General features: G+C 36.3%; 1 protein-coding gene across 1 annotated transcript in view; it reads left to right on the forward strand.

The window, feature by feature from the left end:
- The window catches only part of SEPSECS (Sep (O-phosphoserine) tRNA:Sec (selenocysteine) tRNA synthase), a 36,606-nt gene extending 20,739 nt beyond the window's left edge, over nucleotides 1-15,867 (forward strand). The window contains exons 9-11 of the mRNA XM_008017733.3: nucleotides 12,099-12,192; nucleotides 13,665-13,755; nucleotides 15,222-15,867. Coding sequence (XP_008015924.3) covers nucleotides 12,099-12,192; nucleotides 13,665-13,755; nucleotides 15,222-15,516 — 480 coding nt within the window. The 3' untranslated portion in view covers nucleotides 15,517-15,867. The remainder of the gene's footprint in view (nucleotides 1-12,098; nucleotides 12,193-13,664; nucleotides 13,756-15,221) is intronic.
- Nucleotides 15,868-23,679: the final 7,812 nt, after the last annotated feature.

Raw genomic sequence — 23,679 nt, forward strand, 5'->3', positions numbered from 1 at the left:
CCTGACAACAGAGGGAGACTCTATCTCAAAAAAAAAAAAAAAAAAAAACAACAAAAACAACTTTCTTCAAGTTCTTTTGCTTTGGTTCTGGTTGCCTACAAGACAAAGTTCAAACTCCTTAGCCTACCATAATCTGATCCTTTATAATCTGATTCCTTTTTTAAAAACAGTATTGGCCCCTGCTCGTTCGTTTATTCATTCAAACAAATATTTATGTGTGGGCCCTAAAGCTAAATCCACAAACAAGATTGACTTAGTCTTTACCTCCATGGAAATTATAGTTTGGGGAGGAAATCTAGATATTAAATAGTTACAAATCTGATGAGAATTATGAAAGGAAAGCAGAGTGTATGAGAGCATCTATTACCAAACCCAGCTGGGACACCTACCCCAGCTCTGGAAGGATCAGGTAAAATCTCCCTGGAGAAAAGACAGTGCATTTATACATTGACATTCGTGGTGTGGTCCTAAGGTAGTACTGATGGCTAGTACAACTGTAGAACTATGAAAGGGTGTTTTAAACTGAGTCTAGAAAGCCAAGTACTGTGCAGTTATTTGAGAGTTTATGTTTTGAGTCACTTTATAAAATTAGCTTTCCTTTAGGATAGATTCAGATTCATTAGGTCAGAAGGAGGGGTTAGACAACTGTATTTTTAACAAAATTTTCCTAATGAATTTTGGTGCAGATTCATGTTTGATACCCCTTGTTTTGGGGCACATAGGTCACTTGTATATATAACAGAAACTTGGAGAGGAAACATACAGTGTCATAGCATTTTAACACTTATACATAGGTGGATAATATTTCATGGCATTTGAGATGGAATGCATAAATATCCCAAATATCAAAACTTGGAAATATAGCATTAATTATCTGTATTTATTTCTGATCTTTTATAATCTTTTTTTCTTAGATTTTTTTTTTCTTTTTTCTTAGCTGCTTTTTGTTTTATATTGAGCACTCCTCAGATTTGGCTAAAATCATTAATTAATTAATTAATTAAATTTAATTTTTAAGTAGAGATAGAGTCTTGCTATGTTGCCTAGGCTGGTCTCAAACTCCTGGACTCAAGCCATTCTCCTGTCTTGGCCTCCCAAAGTGTTGGGATTACAGGCCTAAGTTTATTTTTAAACTAAATAAATGGAATATATTATAACTCTAACAATAAGACCATTATACAAAGTTATAAGTCGTTTTAAAAGTTTATTATATAGATGGTAACTTTTAAGATTTTAAAAAAAATTTATTTTAGGTTCTGGGGTACATGTACAGGACGTGCAGGTTTGTTACATAGGTAAACGTGTGCCATGGTGGTTTGCTGCCCCTGTCAACCCATCACGTAAGTATTAAGCCCAGCATGCATTAGCTATTTTTTCTGATGCTATCCCTCTCCCTGCGTCCGTCTGACAGGCCCCAGTATGTAGTGTTCCACTCCTTGTGTTCGTGTGTTCTCATTGTTCAGCTCCCACTTAGGGTGAGACCACGCAGAATTTGGTTTTCTGTTCCTGCTTTAGTTTTCTAAGGATAGTCTTCCAACTGCATCCATGTCCCTGCAAAGGACATGATGTCATTTCTTTTTAAGGCTGCATAGTATTCCGTGGTGTAGATATGCCACATTTTCTTTATCCAGTCTATCATTGATGAGCATTTGGATTGATTCCATGTCTTTGCTATTGTGAATAGTGCTGCATTGAACATATGTGTGCATATATCTTTATAATAGAATAATTTATATTCCTTTGGATATATATCCAGTAATGGGATTGCTGGATCGAATGGCGTTTCTGGTTCTAGATCTTTGAGGAATGCCCACGCTGTTTTCCACAATGGTTGAACTAATTTACATTTCCACCAACAGTGTAAAAGTGTTCCTATTTCTCTGCAACCTTGCCAGCATCTGTTGTTTCTTGACTTTTTGATGATTACCATTCTGTCTGGCATGAGATGGTATCTCGTGGTTTTGATTTGCATTTCTCTCATGATCAGTGATGTTGAGTTTTTTTTCATATGTTTGTTGGTTGTATGGATGCCTTCTTTTGAGGAGTGTCTGTTCATGTCCTTTGCCCACTTTTTAATGGGGTCGTTCGATTTTTTTTCTTGTAAATTTGTTTAAGTTCATTGTAGACTCTGGATATTAGACTTTTGTCAGATGGATAAGTTGCAAAATTTTTTTTCCCATTCTGTGGGTTGTTAGTTCACTCTGATGATAGTTTCTTTTGCTGTGCAGTAGCTCTTTAGTTTAATTAAATCACATTTGTCAATGTTTGCTTTTGTTGCAATTGCTTTTGACATTTTCGTCTTGAAATTTTTGCCTGTGCCTATGTCCCGTATGGTATTGCCTAGATTTTCTTCTACGGTTTTTATAATTTGGGGGTTTACATTTAAGTCTTTAATCCATCTTGAGTTAATTTTTGTGTAAGGTGAAAGGAAGGGTTTCAGTTTTAAGTTTCTGCATATGGCTAGCCAGTTTTCCCAGCACCATTTATTAAATAGGGAATCCTTTCCCCATTGCTTGTTTTTGTCAGGTTTGCCAAAGATCAGATGGTTTTAGATGCGTGGTCTTATTTCTGAGTTATCTATTCTGTTTCATTGACCTATGTGTCTGTTTTTGTACCAGTACCATGCTGTTTTGGTTACTGTAGCCTTGTAGTATAGTTTGAAGTTGGGTAGCATGATATATCCAGCTTTGTTCTTTTTGCTTAGGATTGTCTTGGCTATTCGGACTCTTTTTTGGTTCCATATGAATTTTTAAATAGTTTTTTTCTAATTCTGTGAAGAATGTCAATGGTAGTTTGATGGAAATAACATTGACTCTATAAATACTTTGGACAGTGTGGCCGTTTTCATGATAATGGTTCTTCCTATCCGTAGTATGGAATGTTTTTACATTTGTTTGTGTCCTCTCTAATTTCCTTGAGCAGTGGTTTGTAGTTTCCCTTGAAGAGTTCCTTCACTTCCCTAGTTAGCTGTATTCCTAGGTATTTTATTTTCTTTGCAGTAATTGTGAATGGGAGTTCATTCATGATTTGGCTCTCTCTTTGTTTGTTGTTGTATAGAAATGCTTGTGATTTTTGCACATTGATTTTGTATCCTGAGACTTTGCTGAAGTTGCTTATCAGCTTACGAAGCTTTTGGGCCGAGACAGTGGGGTTTTCTAGATATAGTATCATGTCATCTGCAAACAGAGACAGGTTGACTTCCTCTCTTCCTATTAAAATACTGTTTATTTCTTTCCCTTGCCTGATTGCCCTGACCAGATATTCCAATGCTATGTTGAATAGGAGTGGTGAGAGAGGGCATCCTTGTCTTGAGCTGGTTTTCAAGGGGAATGCTTGCGGCGTTTGCCCGTTCAGTATGATATTGGCTGTGGGTTTGTCATAAATGGTTGTTATTATTTTGAGATATGTTCCTTCAATACCTAATTTATTGAGGGTTTTTAACATGAAGGGATGTTGAATTTTATCAAAGGTATTTTCTGCATTTATTGAGATAATCATGTGGTTTTTGTCTTTAGTTCTGTTTATTTGATGAATTACATTTATTGATTTGCGTATGTTGAACCAGCCTTGCATCCTGGGGATGAAGCCTACTGAGTTGTGGATAAGCGTTTTGATACGCTGCTGGATGTGCTCCTGGTTTGCCAGGAATTTATTGAGGATTTTTGCATTGATGTTCATCAGGGATAGTGGCATGAAGTTTTTTTTTTTTTTTTTTTTTTTTTTAATTTCTGCCAGGTTTTGATACCAGGATGATGCTGGCCTCATAAAATGAGTTAAGGAGTCCCTTTTCAATTGTTTGGAATAGTTTCAGAAGAAATGGTACTAGCTTCTCTTTGTACTTCTGGTGGAATTCAGCTGTAAATCCTTCTGGCCCTGGGCTTTCTTTGGTTGGTAGGTTATTAATTACTGCAATTTCAGAACTTGTTGGTCTGTTCAGGGACTCAGCTTCTTCCTGGTCAGTCTTGGGAGGATGTATATATGCAGGAATTTATCCATTTCTTCTTCATTTTCTAGTTTATTTTCATAGCAGTGTTTATAGTATTCTCTGATGGTTGGTTGTTTTTCTGTGGGTCAGTGGTGATACCCCATTTATCATTTTTTATTGTGTCTATTTGTTTCTTCTTTCTTTTCTTATTAGTCTAGCTACCAATCTACCTATTTTTTATTAATTTTTTTTTTAAAAACCAGCTCCTGGATTTGTTGATTTTTTTTTTTTAATGGTTTTTCGTGTCTGTCTCCTTCAGTTCCACTGTGATCTTGGTTGTTTCTTGTCTTCTGCTAGCTTTGGGATTTGTTTCCTCTTGGTTCTCTACTTCTTTTAGTTGATGTTAGAATGTCAATTTGGGGTCTTTCTGGCTTTTTGATGTGAGCATTTAGTGCTATGAATTTCCCTCTTAACACTGCTTTAGCTGTATCCCAGAGATTCCAGTATGTTACCTCTTTTTCCTCATTAGTTTCAAAGAACTTCTTTATTTCTGCCTTAATTTCATTATTTACCCAGGAGTCATTCAAGGCAGGTTGTTCAGTTTCAGTTGCATGGTTTTGAGTGAGTTTCTTAACGTTGAGTTATAATTTAGTTGTGCTGTGGTCTGAGAGACTGTTATGATTTCAGTTTTTTTGCATTTGCATAAGGTGGAAACTTTTAAGATTTCTATATGCTGTCATTATAATTCCAAATAAGCATGTTATTTAGTATTTCTTGCTTTTGTTCTTGAATTCGAAACCATAAATAAAAATAATAATATGCAATATTTACTACAATAAACTAATATGTCTTGAGTAATTTTGTAGTTAAACTTATTTAATTAGCAAATTAAACTAAGAATTTGAGTGTATTCTTCTAAAAAATTATTATTATATGTCTGAAATGAAACTTGGTCCTTAATTATGAGTACTTTGGTAGACTAATGCCCCCCCTTGGAATTTGCCATCCATCCCTCTATTCTTAGCATCCCTTACTCGATATATAGTAGATGCTCGTCATATGTTTGTTGAATGTATGAACACAGGGTATTTAAGAACACCTGGATCAAATGTTGTATAATCTCATATTTTATATAGAATAAGTATCTTTCTGGAAAATTAATTTTACACACACACACACACACACATTTTTAAAGATATGGGGTGTTCCTATGCCGCCCAGGCTGGACTTGAACTCCTGAGCTCAAGCAGTCCTCCCACCTCAGCCTCCCAAGTAGCTAAGACTATAGGTATGTACCTCTGTGTCCAGTTGCAAATAATATTTTGATACCGATTTCCATTGTGAATTATATGTTCTTTTTTTTTTTGAGATGGAGTCTCATTCTGTCACCCAGGCTGGAGTGTATTGGCATGATCATGGCTCACTGCAACCTTGTCCTCCCTGGGGTCAGATGATCTTCCCACCTCAGCCTCCTGAGTAACTGGTTTCCACAGGTGCACACCACTTTGCCCATCTAAATGTTTTTTTTTTTGTTTTGTTTTGTTTTGTTTTTTACTTTTTGTAGAGACACAGGGTTTTGCCATGTTGCCCAATTTGGTCTTGAACTCCTGAGCTCAAGCAATCCTCTTGCCTCAGCCTCCCAGAGTGCTGGGATACAGGCATAAGCTACTGCACCCAGCCTTTTTTTTTGTTTTTTTTTTTTAAAGGGAATAATCTACTGTATATTTCTATGTTCTTATAGAAACATTTCTCTAAATATTCAACTATATGGATATAGTCGAAAACTTGTGAAAAGGAATAGTGATTACCTGTTGTATATAACAGGCATTGTACTTCCTGCTTAGCAGAAGCACTTTTCTAACCTTAAGATTTTGGAATTGTTGATTTTACAGATTTTGTCATCTTTTTGGAATTTCTGTTATGTCTTCATTGTTCTGTCTTGTGACATTTAGGTTTTTGACTTTAAGATTTTTGACAACTTGTAGATGATTGATTCCAAAGGCCAATGCATGTGTACATTTTGCTTAGCGTGAGTGAAAATCCACCTCCTTTGAGGATGACCTGCAGGAATTGTAGCTCAGCTAGTGAATGAATCCAGCAGGCAGCTCAGTTTCATTGGGATTTTGTTCTTTATTATCACTGAGTAAACACTTTATGGGAGAAATTTTATGTTGGAGTAGTATTCATGAATTGGATGCCTTCATCTCAGATGTCAGGAGGTAACTCTCTTTGTAACATTCAGAACTTTGTTCTTTTGCTTTTATCTAGATATATAGAGTAGAGTAGAATAAACAGGAACAGGACTAGAACAGGATTATAGCTACAGTGTATTATGTGTCTGTAGGAGTCCTGCTAGCTAACTTTAGTTTTTTTTATCCTGAAAACTCTTTTAGACTAGGGGAAAAATGGGTGGGTGGGGAGCTAACGTTTTTATGAATGTCTCTGCTGTATGCCAGGAACTGTGCTAGATTCATTGTATTTATTATTTCCTGTAATACCCAGAGCAAGTGTGTGAGGTAGGAATTATCCCCATTTTGTAGATAAAATTGAGACCCAGAGGAGTTAAGTATTCGCCCAAGTACCACATATAAGTACCAGAATTGCCATTGAAAGCCAGGTCTGTGTGATGCTAAAGTCTCTCGCGCTTTCCGTCTTACTACTCTCTTCTCACTACTTCTAGTCACTCATCCATTGTTGAGGGAGTGATCACTTGCTCTGTGCTAGGCATTTGAGCCATAAAGATGGTAATCTTGTGACCCTCCCACTCTATCTAGTGGAGGTATGTAAAACCCCAAAGGCTCTCTAATGTACTAATTGGTTTTATTTAAAATTCTCTGTATATAAGTTATAAGAGAGAATATCTCTAGGAGTAATTTTCAAAGTATTAAGATGCCCATTTGAGAACTCTGTCACTGTAAGTTAAAGTTTGCTTTTTTAATAACTTCATTCAGTAGGCAGATTTTTCTGTTGAAAAATGTGGATGTCCTCCATAAACCATAATTGCATATATGTAGCATAAATATTGTTTTTTTATTGGATTTGTTGCAGAAATAAGGGCCTCTTTTGTTTAAATGGACTTGCTTTTGAACTGTGAAAATTTAATCATGATAGTTTATTGGTTCAGCTCTGGAGAAGCTGAGGCAAAGCTATTTTGCTCCAGCCAGAGCTATTTATATACCATCACTGAGAGTTCCTTTTTATATTATTGGTGTTATTGTGTACTAAAAAAAGGAATGTTAGTAGAAAACTTAGGATTTTTTTCATTCTATGCCCTTATTCACCACAATGATATTTTTAGAGGTTATTTCATCTAGCTTTATCTCTTCAGAAAAGGCTTTTTCTTTTTCACAGTAGTGGCAGACAAGAACTCAGCTTGAAGCCATTCCTTCTTAAGCTTTCTTTTTTGAAGGGTGAAAGGATCAGAGAGAGTGGAGCTCTGTGTGTGAATTGAGCCTCTTTGCCCTTATCCCCTTCCTGATCAACACATTTGCTTCATTGAGGGGAGAAATAACCATGAATTTAACCCCTTTTAAAAAAAGGGTTTAAAATGTAAGGCTGTTATCTTTTAGTTTGTCTATGCAGAAAGAAAGTCTATGGTCTTAGAAGTTTATCCTCACTTCTGTTTCACTTCTGGAGAAGATCATTATTCCATTTAGCTTTCCTTTTAGAAGAGTGCTTTGCTGAACAGGGAAGGCAGGTAATCGTTTGTTGTTGCAAATATCTGCTAAATTGGATAAGTGGAAGAAGAATAACAGCACTATGGCTGCTCGGTGGCTAGAATTTGTGAGCTAAAAACTGGGGGACAAACTAAGTTTTAAAAGAACGTTATACACTTCAGTGTCCTTATAGCAGAGCTAAGTTTGGAAACACTACTAGATCTGCAGCCCTGTAAGTGGAGTGGTTCAATCTCTGCAGAAGCATCTGATTTCAGGCCTACATATGGGGCCTTAACAACTTGAATGCAAATGGGTGTAGCCTCTGAAGCAAGATTTGCCAAGTGTGCCTGGATCCTTTTAGCTGACCACAGTCAGGGACAGCAGCATGTCATATTTAGGTACTGTTTTCCTCCAGTATGGACATCTGTCTGCTTCAGTATTTACCTACTGTCAGTCATCCATCCATCCATTCATTCATGTTATCTTTGAAATAGTAGACTAGTGGGTATGTTTATTTTGGTTTGTTACCTGCCTTGTGAAATACATTGTAATAATATGTGAGGTTCCATCTTTATTTTATCCTATAACTTGAAACAGTATGTTTTCAAAGACATGATTACATAAGACCGTTTCACTTAAAATTTAGTGAATTATGCATATCTTTGGATTCTGGGAGAGACAGGCTAAATGTCGAATTTCATGACTGCAAATCAATTTGCAAAAGGCCATATGAAAGATAATGCTTAATATCATTCAGCTTCTCTTCCATTAACATCTTGAACTATGGTGTAAAGTTTTGTATTTTTATTCTAGAAATATAGCTGACATTAGCATTCAGGTATACAGTTCAGTTTATCTCTAGTGAAAAGTCTCTTAAAATTAAGTTAAATACAGTACAGAGAACATGGAAAATCAATAATATTTCATTTCTTTTAAGTAAGATCTTTCTATATACATTTGCTTGGGTTGCTTATAAATTTCTTTCTTTACAGAAGTATTTTATAATAAATGTCAGTTATAGATTTAACTGTAGCAAAAAATAGTACAGGTTCTGTAGTAGCTTTAATATATCAGGTAAAAAACTGCTTAGCTAAGTATTAGTGTAGAATAGTGGAATAGTCTCCTAAATGATATTTTTAAAATGTAGTAATATTAATAGGAGAGCATTTAGGAGCTTAACATTTGGAATATTATAGAATTTAGCATATTGTGCTTTAAGATATTTAAAACATATTTGCTTATTGGTTTACTTATAACCCTTTACACAGAGTAAATATATTATAAATATTTGTTGATGGATGTGAACTTGCTTCAAATTTTTTTATATCTAATTACTCCCATGCTAGTGATATAAGATTTAATTACTTTAGTGTTATCTTCGTAGTCTAAAAATAGTATCCTAATATTACCTACAGTTCAAATGGAATTCTAGTGGCATTAGCAAGTGATTGATAGATCTGGTAAAAACTAATTTGTTACAGTATTAGAAGTTGAACATTGGGCAAATTCACTTTTTAATAGCCATGTATGCATCAGTAAGTTTAAAAGCACCCCCTCTAGGGGTGTTGCTTAGGAAACATTCTCTCTTTTTTCAGAAATAGCTAACCTGAGTATAAATTAAGTACTCATCAGGTTCAGCTTATTCACAGATGTGACCACATTGGTATTTAATGTGGCTGCCAAAGTAGATAGAATAATATTTTAAATTGTCTTCACCACTGAAATATGTAAACTGGAGAAAATTTTGCTTCATGAATATATGCTTGAGGATAAATGAAGGATGGGTGTGGGTTATGTTGTTGTTAGGTGGTTTGTAGGGGGTAGGGCTCTGTAAAAGGCATTTCCTGCCTATGAGGTTTGTTTGTGCCTTTGGGAGTTTGATGAATTTCAGAGTAAATTGGAAAGAGGGAGGCCGTTTAAGACTTTGGTGAATAATATAAGTGAAGAAAAATCAGCATTTAATATCTAAATGAAAATATGTGACTGCTTTAAAAAAATAGCATTTAAATTAGTAACCTAATTACTTTATAGGAGATGAAAATGTATGGATGAAACCCAGGAATTCTCCTCTTTATTAACCCTGGTGTGTTACTAAAAAATTATGAATTGTTCTGATTGCTGGAAAAACTGTTCCATTTGATTATCTTCCATTTGATTATAAAATTTGTTCCATTTGATTATCTTATTGTTTCGCCTTTTGTAGTATGGGAATATTGGGTTAAGAAGGAGGGACGAGGGCCGGATGTAATCCCAGCACTTTGGGAGGCTAAGGCAGGTGGATCACCTGAGGTCAGGAGTTCGAGACCAGCCTGACCAACATGGTGAAGCTGGCGCAATCTTGGCTCACTGCAACCTCTGCCTCCCGGGCTCAAGTGAATCTCATGCCTCAGCCTCCTGAGTAGCTGGGATTACAGGCTGACACCACCATGCCTGGCTAATTTTGTATTTTCAGTAGATAAGGGGTTTCACCATGTTGGCCAGGCTGGTCTTGAACTCCTGACCTCAAGTGATCCACCGGCCTCAGCCTCCCAAAAATGCTGGGATTACAGGTGTGAGCCACCACATTCAGCCCAGGATATTTTTATATGTCTAAGGAAAGATGCTTTTTTGTTTGTTTCTGGAAATCATGCCATTTGTCTCCTTAAATATTTCTCTGTACTTTAAATAACAAAAGAGAAAGGCTTATCTCATGTAACAGTAACATTTATTAATAGCTTCTTTAAGTATGGCCACTGTAGATGTTAACTTTTTGAATATAAAAGGAATGAATTTATTTTAGTGATCTAAGATTTTTGTAATTCCAACATTCTGAGAATTAATATTACAAAGTATCCTAAAATTTAAAAATGATTATTCAAAAATTTTAGGTGAGAATATAAAATATATGTACTGAGTTGACAGAAGTGAAACTGTTTGTGGTCTTAAGTAGTCTCATTAATAATTCATAAACCTGGTAGGAGTTTTCCTCTTAATCTTTATCTAACAAAAGATGGAGTTAATCATCTGTGTGCTTCAGACATGAAAAAATTCCTCTGGGACTCAGTGTGGGATCAGAGTATCTTGACCTTTGAGGTTGGAGAAGTGTCATTTCTTGCTGTCTCTGCTTGGGCACTCTGTTAGCCCCTGGCTGTTTGGTGTATCCTTAGAGTTTATATGTTTTGTCTGTGATTAGAGGAGCTCAGTGCAAATGGGTTTGTTTAGCTGCAGATGTAGTTGGGCAGATACTGATTTCACACTTTTTAAAGGTCTTGTGAGGAGAAGAAAGTAAAATTTTAGGTCAAATAGTTGCCAACTTAATATTTACTTGTAACTGTTAAACTGCCACTTATATACATGTGACATTTGATACTTGTAAAGTATATTTTTATTATATTTTCTACTATTGAATATATTTTATTTTTCAGAGTGGGACAATTTTTAGTTTTAGTTGCCTTTTGTTTTTGTTTTGTTACCCAGGCTGGTGTTGACCTCCTGGGCTCAAGCTTGGACTATGGGAGTTGCTGTATTCTTTTAATTGAAGTAAGGGAATTGTTCACTTTAATGTTGTGCGATTTAAAGGAAATACATTTATAAACTACCTTTTCCTAAATAACTTGTGTACTAAAGTCTGGCACATTTTTCTTGGTGTTGGGGCAACGGTGATGAAGAAGACGAAGTCCTTGTGGTTGAGGAGTTTTTCCCCGGTAATACATAGTAATAGGCAATACTGATTTAAGCAAATACATTAGATAATTTCAGATTGTGGCAAGTATAGTGAAGGAACCAAAATAGGTAATATGTTGGAAGGAGATTGGGATTGGGAAGGAGATTGGCAGAGTTGGAAAGCTGCTTTAATAGGGAAGTTAACAAAGGCAGGTGTCTTTATCATTTGACAAGAGGGACCACTTGGGGAATGATCTGGGAAATTCAGGGAAAGCAAGCACAAAGGTTTGAACACTAGAATGATTGGAAAGGAGGCTAATGTGACTGGTGTGTAGAGACTAGGGGAAATGATAGTCACTAGGTTGAGTATATTGGCTGGGTCACATTATGTGGGGCCTTAGAAATGAAGAGTGTGGTTTTCTAATAGTTACTGGAGGAAGTCATCAGGGGAGAGGCATGAACTGGTATGCTTTTGAAAGACCTCTCTAGTCTCTGAGTATAGAACAGATTATAGAACGGTGGAGAACAGGCAGAAAAATCGTTTAGAATCTATTGCTGTGTCCAGGGAAGAGGTTGATAGCTACGAGTTCCAGAGTGGTAGATCTGGAAGTTCTGAGAAGAAGATGGATTTGTGATAGATACGTACTAGTGAAGGGAGAAAGTGTGCTGGTTCTTTGCCTTTACTAAAATCCTGTGGCTTCTGATAGTTGTAGCAGCTTTGAATTTCACTGTGTTGTGGCAAAGGAGAGAATTGGTGTTAAGGCACATGGGTGGGTTCATTTACAATGTAGACTTCATACCAATCAGATTTTTGTCTTATTAAATCTGGCAGTAGATATTTGATTTGTTTTAAATGTGACATTTTATTGTTGCAGGAAATGTTTTCATATTTGTCCAACCAAATAAAGAAGTTGTCAGAAGCCTACAATGAAAGACTGTTGCATACACCTCACAATCCCATATCTTTAGGTAATTTCTTTTTTCCTAAAGAAAAACAAATACTTATGATCCATCTCTAGGAGGAAGCTGGTACTTCTAGAAAGAGAGAACACTCTTTCTAGTTATAATGATATTTCTAAATTCATCACAGTATTTTAATTTGTAAATTAAAAAGTTTAGTTAGGCTTTTGAAATATTTTAATATATTTCTAAGATAAAGCCTATACACTGAGAAAATCAGAGTCAATATTAAGTATTATAATGAAAATGCAGAAAATAATACTTAAAGTCCTGTTTCTAACCAGAACTCTATTTATAAATAATTAAAGCTTTCTCCAGGTCGGGTGTGGTGGCCCGTGCCTGTAATCTTAGCACTTTGGGAGGCTGAGGCGGGAGATCACTTAAGCTCAGGAGCTCAAAACCAGCCTGGGCGACATAGTGAGACCTTGTCTCTATTATTTAAACCAAACAAATAAACAAAACTTTCTCCAGTTAACAGAACCCCAACATACCAGAAATTAAATCTTATGTTGTTTTTAATGTCATTATTGCTTGTTTTCTTTAGCCTATGGATGTTAAAGAAATTTGTATTTATGGTATTTTCATTTGTGTATATAAGGACTATGTTTTTGTCATGTAATATAGGGGTTACTAAAAACAATAATGTAATATTGACTTTTATGAACTTAATTATCTTTTAAGCTTCATAATTACCCCCTTTTAAATTGTGAATATATGTAATATAATGTTTCATATTTCACAGATATCTGAAGAAAGGAAAGTGAATCATTTGTAGCCGAAGCCTTTTTTAGGAATGGGCTTCTGTGGAATACCATTTGAACACCAATATATAATAAAAACCACCCCAATTAGTCCTTTGCTGATATATGATCTATTTAGATGTTATAGAAGGTGATATTGTGTAGCTTGAATTCCGAATCTTCCATGTACTAGCCTCTGACCTCCTTTTCCCTCACATGCAAAATTGTTTAATGATTGATTGAGATTGTTTGTGAAGCATCTAGTATGGTGAGTCCTTAGTAAATGGTAGCTACGAGCGGTGCTATGTATGCAATCCAGTTTACCCACACAGCCTCAGAACGATCAATTCCATTTCTATATGCAGAATTTGATCTTACTTAGTTTTGTATATGTACTGAAATATATCCCACATCCTCACTTTACAAGTTTTTAAAACTTGGTTGAATTTGAATAAACAGCCATACTGATCGTGTTATTGTTCCATCTCTTTAGTTGGAAAAATTTACTCTCCTGAAGGATGATATGGAAATTCTGTTTCATATTCTGAGATGTTAATTTACATTAAAATATTTTTGTCTGATATATAAAGAAATCCCTATGATTTATTAAGTACGTTACAGTGAAATTGTGCCACTTGACAATGAATCAAAAGTAATGTCTTCATCATTATTATTGTTATTATTTGAATGATTTTTATGCCAGTAAACCAACGCTTATTAGGGTACTTTTTTCTTTTTCAGCTATGACACTTAAAACACTAGATGAACACCATGACGAAGCTGTCACTCAGCTCGGCTCGATGCTTTTTACCAGACAGGTTTCTGGAGCCAGGTAAGTATGTTTAAAATAGATGTGGGTTTATTTGGCTTTTCAAAGTTAACTCCAATAAAATACCTTTCCTCAACAGTAGTCCCCCAAGTATATGCTGAACTATACCTGCGAATTCATCATGGAGTAAAGAATGATGAGTTAGAGAATCTGTAAGGCTACTGTATGCCCACCTGTTGACTGCTTATGCCTGAAATAGTCACAAAAAGACATGAATCTTGTTTGTTTTCATAGATGTACAGAAACAAAGTTTTATTACCTCTCTATATAGATTTTTTGTCTTTATTTCCTTTGTTAGATGATCTTCGGCAAGTCACGTTATGGTATTAGAAATAAGTCATCTTCATCACTAAATTGAAGTGAAAGTGTTGTTAAGGAAAAGCCTTCTTCCTAAACTAAAAAAAAAAAAAGAGTATGCAATCCTTGCCTATGTAACTGCCTCAGAAAATTGTACTTTTTCCTCTTCTGTATACATGGCCTGAAAAATGAATTTCGTTTTTCATTTTAGATTTGATGAGGTCAGAGAAAAATGACTTGAAAATATCTTGCTGTAAATACTTTACATGCTTCTATTAAAGAATTTTTCTGTAGCTACCAGAGGATAGAGATTTTATATCACAGTACAACTTTTTAAAAGTAAAATCTTAGATTAATTTTTTACCTTGATGAACTCTTATCTGTATACAATATAGTTTTGACACTTTTAAAATGGATTTCTTGACATTGCTTTTAGTATTGCCACTGTCTTTATGTTTAAGTTGAGCCTCATTGACTTCTTTAAAAAATAGCTAAATGATTAGAGTATTAGAAATCTGCTTATATCTAATATGCCAGTGAAATCAAGCTTTGAAAATGCAAGTGCCTTTCCTGAATATTACTGTTTGCTGACCACCACCCCACTATAAACAGTTACATAACTTCTTCTGTATCTTTGCTTTAAAACTTTCCATTGCATAGCACTGATCGGATAGTTAGACTTTTAGTTTGTTGATTATTTGAGGTAACACATGACAATTACAGTGGTTTGACTTGCAAATTTCAATATTTCAGTAAAGGGTGTATATATGAAGTCATATTCCAGATTTGACACAAAACCAAATCATTTTCTTTTTACCTCTTTAAAGATGTAGAGGTGTTTAAGATTCCTAGAGCTTCAGGTAAAGAGAAAAATATACTGGCAAAAATAAAATAAAAAGAGATTCCTAGAGCTTATAGGTCTTTAATAGAAGATAAGTAAACGATAATCAGATAAGTAAACGATAGGCAGGACTTTTCTATGTAAAAAAGCAGTGTGTTATAGAATTTCATTTTAAAGTTGATACAGTCTATTTTCGTAGGCCATGATTTATGGCTGTTTTAAACTTCTTAATAAGTGGATGTAAGACTTTGTAACACATATCTTTTGTTTATGGGTGACATTGTGTTACCATTACCAGACATATTAAATTGGTAAATCTTTCTTCTTTCAGGGTTGTGCCTCTTGGGTCTGTGCAAACTGTGAGTGGCTATACTTTCAGAGGCTTTATGTCACATACAAATAATTACCCTTGTGCTTACCTAAATGCTGCATCAGCCATCGGAATGAAGATGCAGGATGTGGACCTGTTCAGAAAGAGACTTGACAAGTGTTTAAAGGCAGTAAGAAAAGAACAAAGTAAAGAGAGTGATGACAATTATGACAAAACTGAAGATGTAGATATTGAAGAAATGGCTTTAAAACCAGATAATGTACTTCTTGACACATACCAGGATGCTTCTTCATGACATGCGAAGGGTTTCTTCTTGATCTTTGCAAATACACATGCAAAGGTGTATTTGAAAGAAATGATAAAGGCTGTAGTACAAGCAAGCAGTTTAAAGATAAGACTTGAGATTTTTGAATTGGAGAATTTCATGGAGAATATTCAGTCAAGGAGTAGACTGTGGTCTGAACCAGCCATTGATGATTGTTAAGTTTCCCATTCTTAGACTGCATCAATCCTTGTGATCCTTAACAGGTTATAATATACAACTAGCATTTTTCTAATTGTTAGAATATCTGTCAAGTAAGCATCATGACTCAGATAATTTTTACTAGTGTAACGACAGTAAAATTACCTTCAATTCTCTTTGAAATGTAGAGTGCTTGCTCCTAACCATTCTTTACCTTTTCTGATCACACAGAATTGAGAAAGATTCCTTATGCCACTAGTTACTAGTTGTTTGTTGAGATGTGTAAGTCACAGTGTGCCTGTAAAATGGACATTCCCCAGGGAAGCAGATTCAAGGTATAAACTTCCATTTTGACCCAAAAGCAATGGCTCTCAACTGGGGTTGATTCGCTTATCTGAACAGCATCTGCAGACGTTTTTGGTTGTCACAACTGGTGGGTTGCTGTTAATATCTAGAGGATAGAGGCCAGGGTGCTGCTCAACATCCTACAATGCACCGCACAACTCTCCACAACAAAGAATTATCCAGCCCAAAATGTCATTAGTGCTGAGGCTGAGAAATACACCTCTAAAGTAGATAAACTCCTTGAGTAAAGAGAAGGTTACCATAGCAACTTTCAGTAGTACTTCAAAGAAGATAGCTTTATAAATGTCATCGAACTATACTATACGGAGAATCTTAAGTGATAACCAGGGTCACAGGTTCCAAGCATGTCATTATAAATTGTTTTATATGGCACTGGTGCATTTTTCCTTTTGGGTAAGGGAAAACATTATTCCACTTACTGTTTTTGCTTTAAGCAGCCTGCATATATTGGTTAGTTTGTTCAGATGTTGTGCACAGACATCATCAAAATTAGCTAACATGAGTATTTTTGAACATACGTTTGCTAGGAAGGTAAAAATCACATAGTATAATAAACAGGTGTGTTCCCCCCTCCTCGCCCATGTGCTCATTTTTCTGAGTCTGAAATTCCAGACTTACTGGCTTTAACAATAATTTTGTTGTTAATTTAAGAAATAGACTGATATGTCGTAGCCTGAAGATTTACTGAAGCTTCTAAACATGCCACCATGCCAAAGCCATGTTTCTCAAAACCAGCTCTGTGGCTTCTGTTCCTAGAAGATGCTCATGGGGAGAAAGTGTTTACAGACAAATAATTTTGGGAGCCGCCTTTGCAAACCTGCCTGTTGGCATACAGAAGGCTCTAAGAATTCCTTCACTAAATAACCAGTTTTAATATATCCTTATCCAAAGAGAAACTCATTTTTTTAAAGTGAAATATTTGTTAACAGCCCATTGAACATACTTTTAAAAACGCTATGGTAGAGAATGCTGTGTTGCCTTCTGGGCTGCATTTTTCTTAGTGATTTGGCTTTGTAACCTATGTATGAGAAAGGGATTTTCCGGTATTTTGGTGACATTGTACATTGTTCCGGACTGTAAACATGAGCTCAGACAGACACCACTTCCTTTAATGTGTAAGGTAGACTCCTGTGGTCACTGGCTTGACCACCTTGGAAGTCAGTGACTAGTTTGAGATGAAGTATTTAACTATGAATATCATAAAGATTATTTTAAAATGTATTTATTTTATCTTTGGGGTTCAAACATTTTAAAAAATTTACATAGCTATAGTAACTCATTTCAAGGGAATAAATGCTGGATTAAAAAGTGTAAATTTTTAATGAGAATTTAGGACTAAATTGCAGGACCCGTAAAACTGAAGAGTTGCAACCACTAGATTCAAAAAAAGGGATGAAATGTTGTCGCAAATGTAAATTCTGGCAGCACAGCTTGCTGTACATGTAAGCCAAAATTGTTTTATAGAACAAGTGATCTATATTGTTGTGATCATCACTTAGCTTAAGAAAGGCCGGAGCTGGGAGAGTAGCAAATGTTTTCTCATCTGCAGTGTATCAGCAGTTCTTGGGCTTCAGCTGCTGAATAGATAATAATTCTAATTGAAGATAAATTACATGAACTCACATGTGAATGATAGATATGTTACAACATTTCATTCCTGATGCAGAAAATCAGCTGTGGTTTTTATTATTAACCCTTTCTTTCTCAGTGGTTTTGGAATTCTAGCTCTATTCCTCCTGGCTTAAAATTTGACTCTGAGGGCATAAAATTCACAAGTTTTTGAAGAGTTCTGTCTATTCAGGCTTTCCTTTGTCCCCATCCTAGTGTCATTTTCACTCACTTCTATTTCCACACATAAGTATTAAAAAGGATGTGTTTATTATAATTTGCCAGTACTGATTGGTAAGCCTCATAATTGGCCTTTGTTATCTTTGTTCTGTGACGAAGGCAGTGGATGATACATTACCAGTCATTGCCGAAGATAACCTCTTCTGTCTTTGCGACCCAACAACCCTTATTAAAACAATCAGGTAAAATATTGGAGTTAGGTTTGTAAAGTCATTGGACTGTGGCGCCTGCCTAGAAAAGAAAATTGTGTAGCCGGGCGCGGTGGCTCACGCCTGTAATCCCAGCACTTTGGGAGGCCGAGGCGGGCGGATCACAAGGTCAGGAGATCGAGACCATGGTGAAACCCCGTCTCTACTAAAAATAGAAAAAAAAATTAGCCGGGCGCAGTGGCGGGCGCCTGTAGTCCCAGCTACTCGGGAGGCTGAGGCAGGAGAATGGCGTGAACCCGGGAGGCGGAGCTTGCAGTGAGCCGAGATTGCGCCACTGCACTCCAGCCTGGGCGACAAAGTGAGACTCCGTCTCAAAAAAAAAAGAAAAAAGAAAATTGTGTAACAGAATATTCTTTTGGTCACTACACAATGTGTTACTTATACATGGCAAGGAAAGGAATTTTAAATCAAACTCGCAGTTTGGTTCTTAGGTCCTCTGCTGATGAATTCTCGCTCTATCAGGGAATGATATGTGATGCCAGCCTTAGGAACCTGGTGTTCAACTGTAAATCTTTCTATTTAGCTTTTTGTATTAGTTGAATGAAGTTACAGAATATGAATTATTGAATACAGTTCTGTTCAGCCAATAGGCACTTGATATACAGAATGGTAAATTTAAATATGAATTAAATTTTTCTAATATTATGATCAGCACTTCACTGTGGTTCTGTGTCTTTAACCACCTCATAATAAGAACTGTCACTGAGGACCGGGCTATAGAATGTGCTTGTATTTTTAGACTACGTCTATGGCTTCCATAGATTTTAGTAAAATTTAAACAAAGATAATTTGTGTTTACTGCTGATGTTACTTTAATGTTGAATTAGTAGTTCATCCTGAGAGTTATATTTCACAGAGGAAAATAACCAACAGCTGAAAACAACAACAGTAAAACTCTTGTGAGTCTGAGTCATACTCGGAGAAAGTTTTTGGAATACATACACATTTGGTGCATGTAAGAGTTGGGTTTCCTTTTCCCACTTTCTGAGATGTACTAACTTCTGCCAAACCCTTAAATGATTTTGTTATGTTTTACATTTTTGAGGCCAACCTTATTTTGTGACTGAAAAAAAGTCCAGTTTTGCATACACAGAAATTTGGTCATTTTAGAAGTCTCATAACCTGAATAATTTGATAATAATTGAATATACTATTAACAGCTTTTAAAGAAAAAAGTTCTATTAGTCAGTTTTTTCCTTGTCTGTCCTATTATGTTGGTTAATGTCTCTTATGGCCAATCTTAGGAGACAGACCTAACACTCACTGCATCCTTTTGTGCCTTACTTTTTACTTTCCTTTTGCGCTTTTGGTATGTGCACATGTAAGATGGTAAGTTTAAGGCTAATGAATATATGTTTGTAATTTCCTACTCACTACTCTGCAGTTAAAGCTAAGGCCTTAGGCAAAATCTAGAAATGTTTATATTGTTTTGTTTTTTATCAACTGGTGTCAACTTGAGAAATACAAAGAAAAGCTATGCTTAACTGTATAATTGTGGGGGATTTTAGCCATGAGAATATGAAGCTGATGTCAGCCTGCTAACCTGTTTTACCAAAAGGAAAAGATGTTTCCAAAAATGTTTTCGGTGTAGACTGTTTAAAGATAAAAATAAATTATATAATTTGTTACATGAAATAAATTTTTAAGAAGTCACTGACAGTACATTATTTTACCTAATCATGATGATAGATAAAATCTGAAAGTACAAATAACTGACACTGAATTACTTGCCCATTTTTGATTCAGTCATCAGTATCAGCTTGTCTAGAAATCAGCAAGAAAAGTCATACCTTAATGAGAAGCATGAGTCATGGCTGGGGGTTAAATTAAAAAAAAAAAAAAAAAAGAGACGATATTCCAGCAACCATTTTGCAAAGGATCTGTTGACTGTAGAAAGTACTTAGAAGCATTTAATCTTTTCTAAAAGAAATACTGTCCTTTATTTGAAAGTAGATTAATATCACTTTCTCCTTTAGATTTCACATCTAAATTGTGCTATTTGAATTTTGCAGGTAGTGGCCTTTGACTTGGAATTTGATCTCTGCACTAGCACTTATTAACCATGTGAGGTCACATATTCAGCCTCTTGAGTCTCAGTCTCATCAAATATAAAATAGATACAACTTTATAGGAATGAAGATTAAATGAGATAATATATGGCCACGTGATTAACTCAGTATCTATGCATAAAGTACTTACTGTTAATAACTGCTATTATGCTCCACAAAAAGCTATACTGTCCTAAGTTGTACTATATTTAAATTTAAATGTATTCATTATTGTGTAGTTTATTCAGTAGAACTTTTTTCGAAGGGAATCATCAATGAATTTTGTCCATATGCCAGTGGAAATTAAGTTAAAAGTATTCAGTTGATTTTAGATGACCGTTATTTTTTATTTTCAGGGTTTTTCTATTTTGGCTTTTATAGATTTCCTTTTGTTTTGCATTTTTGAGAATTTTTTTAAACCGGTATTTAAAGTGCATTTACTAATTACCTGAAATTTCAGATCACAACCCAGGAAAGATATACAGAAGTTCACATCACAATCCTTCCATATTGATTATATTATCTGACCAAAATGTATGGTGTAATAGGCAGATCTACAGGCATGGCAAATGTTCAGTATATATAGCCCTATTCTTACATGACTTTATAGTAGAATGGCTGATCATGGCTCCCAAATGGATATCTTTAGCAGACTTCTTTCCTGAACCCCACACTTGTATGCAACTGCCTAGTCAACATCTTTTGCGTGTCTGATGGACATCTCAACCTCCACATGCCACAGGTTATTCCTTGATCTTCTCCCTTAAAAATCTGTTCACCCACAGCCTTCCTCACCTCAGATCACACTTCTCTTCAGTTGATTAGGCCAGAAACTTTGGAGTTATCCTCCACTTTTCTCTCTCACATCCTACGCCAAATCCATCAAGCGATCATGTTATATCTATTTACTAATTTACCCAGAATCAAGCCATTTCCCACCTACTCTGTAACCAACCAGTTCTGAACTCCCAGTCTGGATTATGACAGTACCGTTGGTTCCCCTGGTTCTTCCCATGTCCCTTTACCATCTGTTCTCACAGCCAGAGTGATCCTCTGGAAACATAGGTCCTGTCACTTGTCTGTTCAAACTCCTGCAGTAGCTCCCATGTCACTCAGAGAATAAACCCAAGGCCTTGCTGTGTCCCATAAGGCCCCTCAACACTGGCCATAGTAACCACTCCCCCTTTATCTTTCTGAACCGACTCTTCATCCTTGCCCACTCCATTCCAACCAAACTGGCCATCTTGCTGTTCCTCAGACACTCCAGGCATGCTTTGCCTTAGAGCCTTGGCTCAAGCTAGTTCCTCTGCCTGGAAACGTCTCAACCCAGATGCTTGGCTAACTCCATTCCTTCATACTGTTTACCAGAGTTCTCCCTTTTCAATGAGCTCTACCTCGACTACCCTTTTTAATACTGTAGCTGTCTCCCCCTCCCCCTACTCCCACTTAACATTGTGTAAAAATGGTCTTAAAATTGCCGGTGGGGCCCGTAAGAATCATCTGGAGTTGTTAAAATGCAGATTCAAATTCACTAGGTCTGCGGTGGGGCAGCATCTCTAGCAAATCCCTAGGGTGTGCCCACACTGCTGGCCCATGAGCACACTGAGGAGCAGAGGTCCGACATAGCGTGTCATCTCTGTACTTATTATGTTGTACTGTTTGTCTCTCCCTCTCTGGCTATAGCATAAACGCCACTGAAGCAGAATCTTTGTTTTGTTCACTCATGTATCCCAAGCACCTAAACAGCACCTGGAACGTGACAGACCCTCAAATGTTTATTGCATGAATGATTCAATAGGTATTATTAAATATTTATGTAACTATGTATGAAATCCCATCGTGTCTGATTGAAACTACTCAGTGGTTTTCCATCTCTCCTAGAATAGAGCTCTAAAAATTTTACTTGGATGGTAGACACAAAGAGGTTCTGTTCAGATCTTGCACAGAAAGACTACTACTCAGTTGCAAGGAGTGTGCTTAGCTGACAGCCTCCCTGCTATCAGCACCTTCAAGGTTAGCTCAAGCCTGTCTTTGAGCCAAAGTCATGGCCTTCAGCCAGTTTCTGAGCAAGGCCCAGATACAAGGACCCAGCCATTTCCACCCAGTGCGGCTCTGGAACTCCCTGCTGGACTGGCAGACACTTGGTTGGGTCTGCTTCACAGTCCGAGGGCTCCCCCTGCCCTGGCCTGCTTCCCCTCTTTTCTTTTTCAGGTGTTACTCCCCAACAAACCTTTTGCTCTCCTAACTTTGCCTCAGTATGTACCTCCCAGAGAATACAGCCTTTGATACCCGTGGCCAACAGAATGACCTACACTCTTCTGCACACCTTTCTACTCATTCTTCTCTCCCTTGCTCTAAACATGTCTGCTAAACCCGATTGCACCCACTTGGTACTATTCCAGTGACACCAATCCTCAGTAAGGTTCATTAGCCTCATGAATCTTTTCTGTGTTGGCTGTCAGATTATGCTGTTGTTTTCATCTGGCGTTTGTGTGGTTTCTTTTTTGTTTTTGTTTTTTGTTTTTTTATAGCTATTTTATGATTTTAAATACTATTTTGAGGAATGGTTCATGACTTAATGATTTAGCACACCTTTGGTAAGTGGTCATATGCCGTGAGAACGTGAATCAGTTGTTCAGTGACCACCCTTCAAGAAGAGATTTCTCCTGGGCACTACAGTGATCACAAAGTGAGAGGCCAGACTTCAACCCTGGCTCTGCCACTTAGTGGCCGAGTGATCTTGCATAAGTTACTTTTGACTCATCAGTATAATGGGGATAATATCTCACAGGATTGAAATAAAGATCAAATGGAAGAATCTATCATATATAAAGTACTTAGCAAAAAGTCTCATATATAGCAAGTGGTCTGATAGTAGCTGTTATTAAATGAATCTTATTTAAAAGTATTAAATGGTTGTTAAAAAAAAAAAAAAAAAAAACTGGGAAAGATCTTCAATAAAATAGCACCAGAAACAGTCTTTGGAAAATGTAGTTGTGTTTGTTGGCCTGATCTTTATTAAATCCTGTTAGTTCTGATAAAGAACGAAAATTGAGCCTGGAACTCTCTTCAGAGCGCTTGGCTTCGGTGGCATTTTTGGAGGCGGCCACTCGCTCCCCTCCTCTTTGCTCCTGCCTGACTTGCACTATTGGATTCATTTCTTTGTCTTAAGGCTTTTTCTCCTGTTAAATGCAGATGCCTCCGGAAATAGATAACTGCTATTTATCCTTATTAGTTGGTGACATCTTACTTTGGATGTATTTATCAGATGTTTCCTTAAGAGTGGGCTTTTTGTTAAAAAACAAACACTTTTTATTATAGAAACTTTCAAGCATATGCCAAAAAATGTGATGACGCCTAGTATCCATTAATCAGCTTGGGCACATACCAAGTCCAATTTTGTTTCACCTACAGCACCAGCCAGTCCTCCCCTCTATCGCTTCAAGCAAATCTCATCATTTCTGGGTGAAGCTCACATTTCAATACATGTCACCAAAGGAAAGGACTAATTTTTGTTTTTTAAG

This window comes from Chlorocebus sabaeus, chromosome 27 (assembly GCF_047675955.1).
Source record: "Chlorocebus sabaeus isolate Y175 chromosome 27, mChlSab1.0.hap1, whole genome shotgun sequence".
Taxonomy (NCBI): Eukaryota; Metazoa; Chordata; class Mammalia; order Primates; family Cercopithecidae; genus Chlorocebus; species Chlorocebus sabaeus.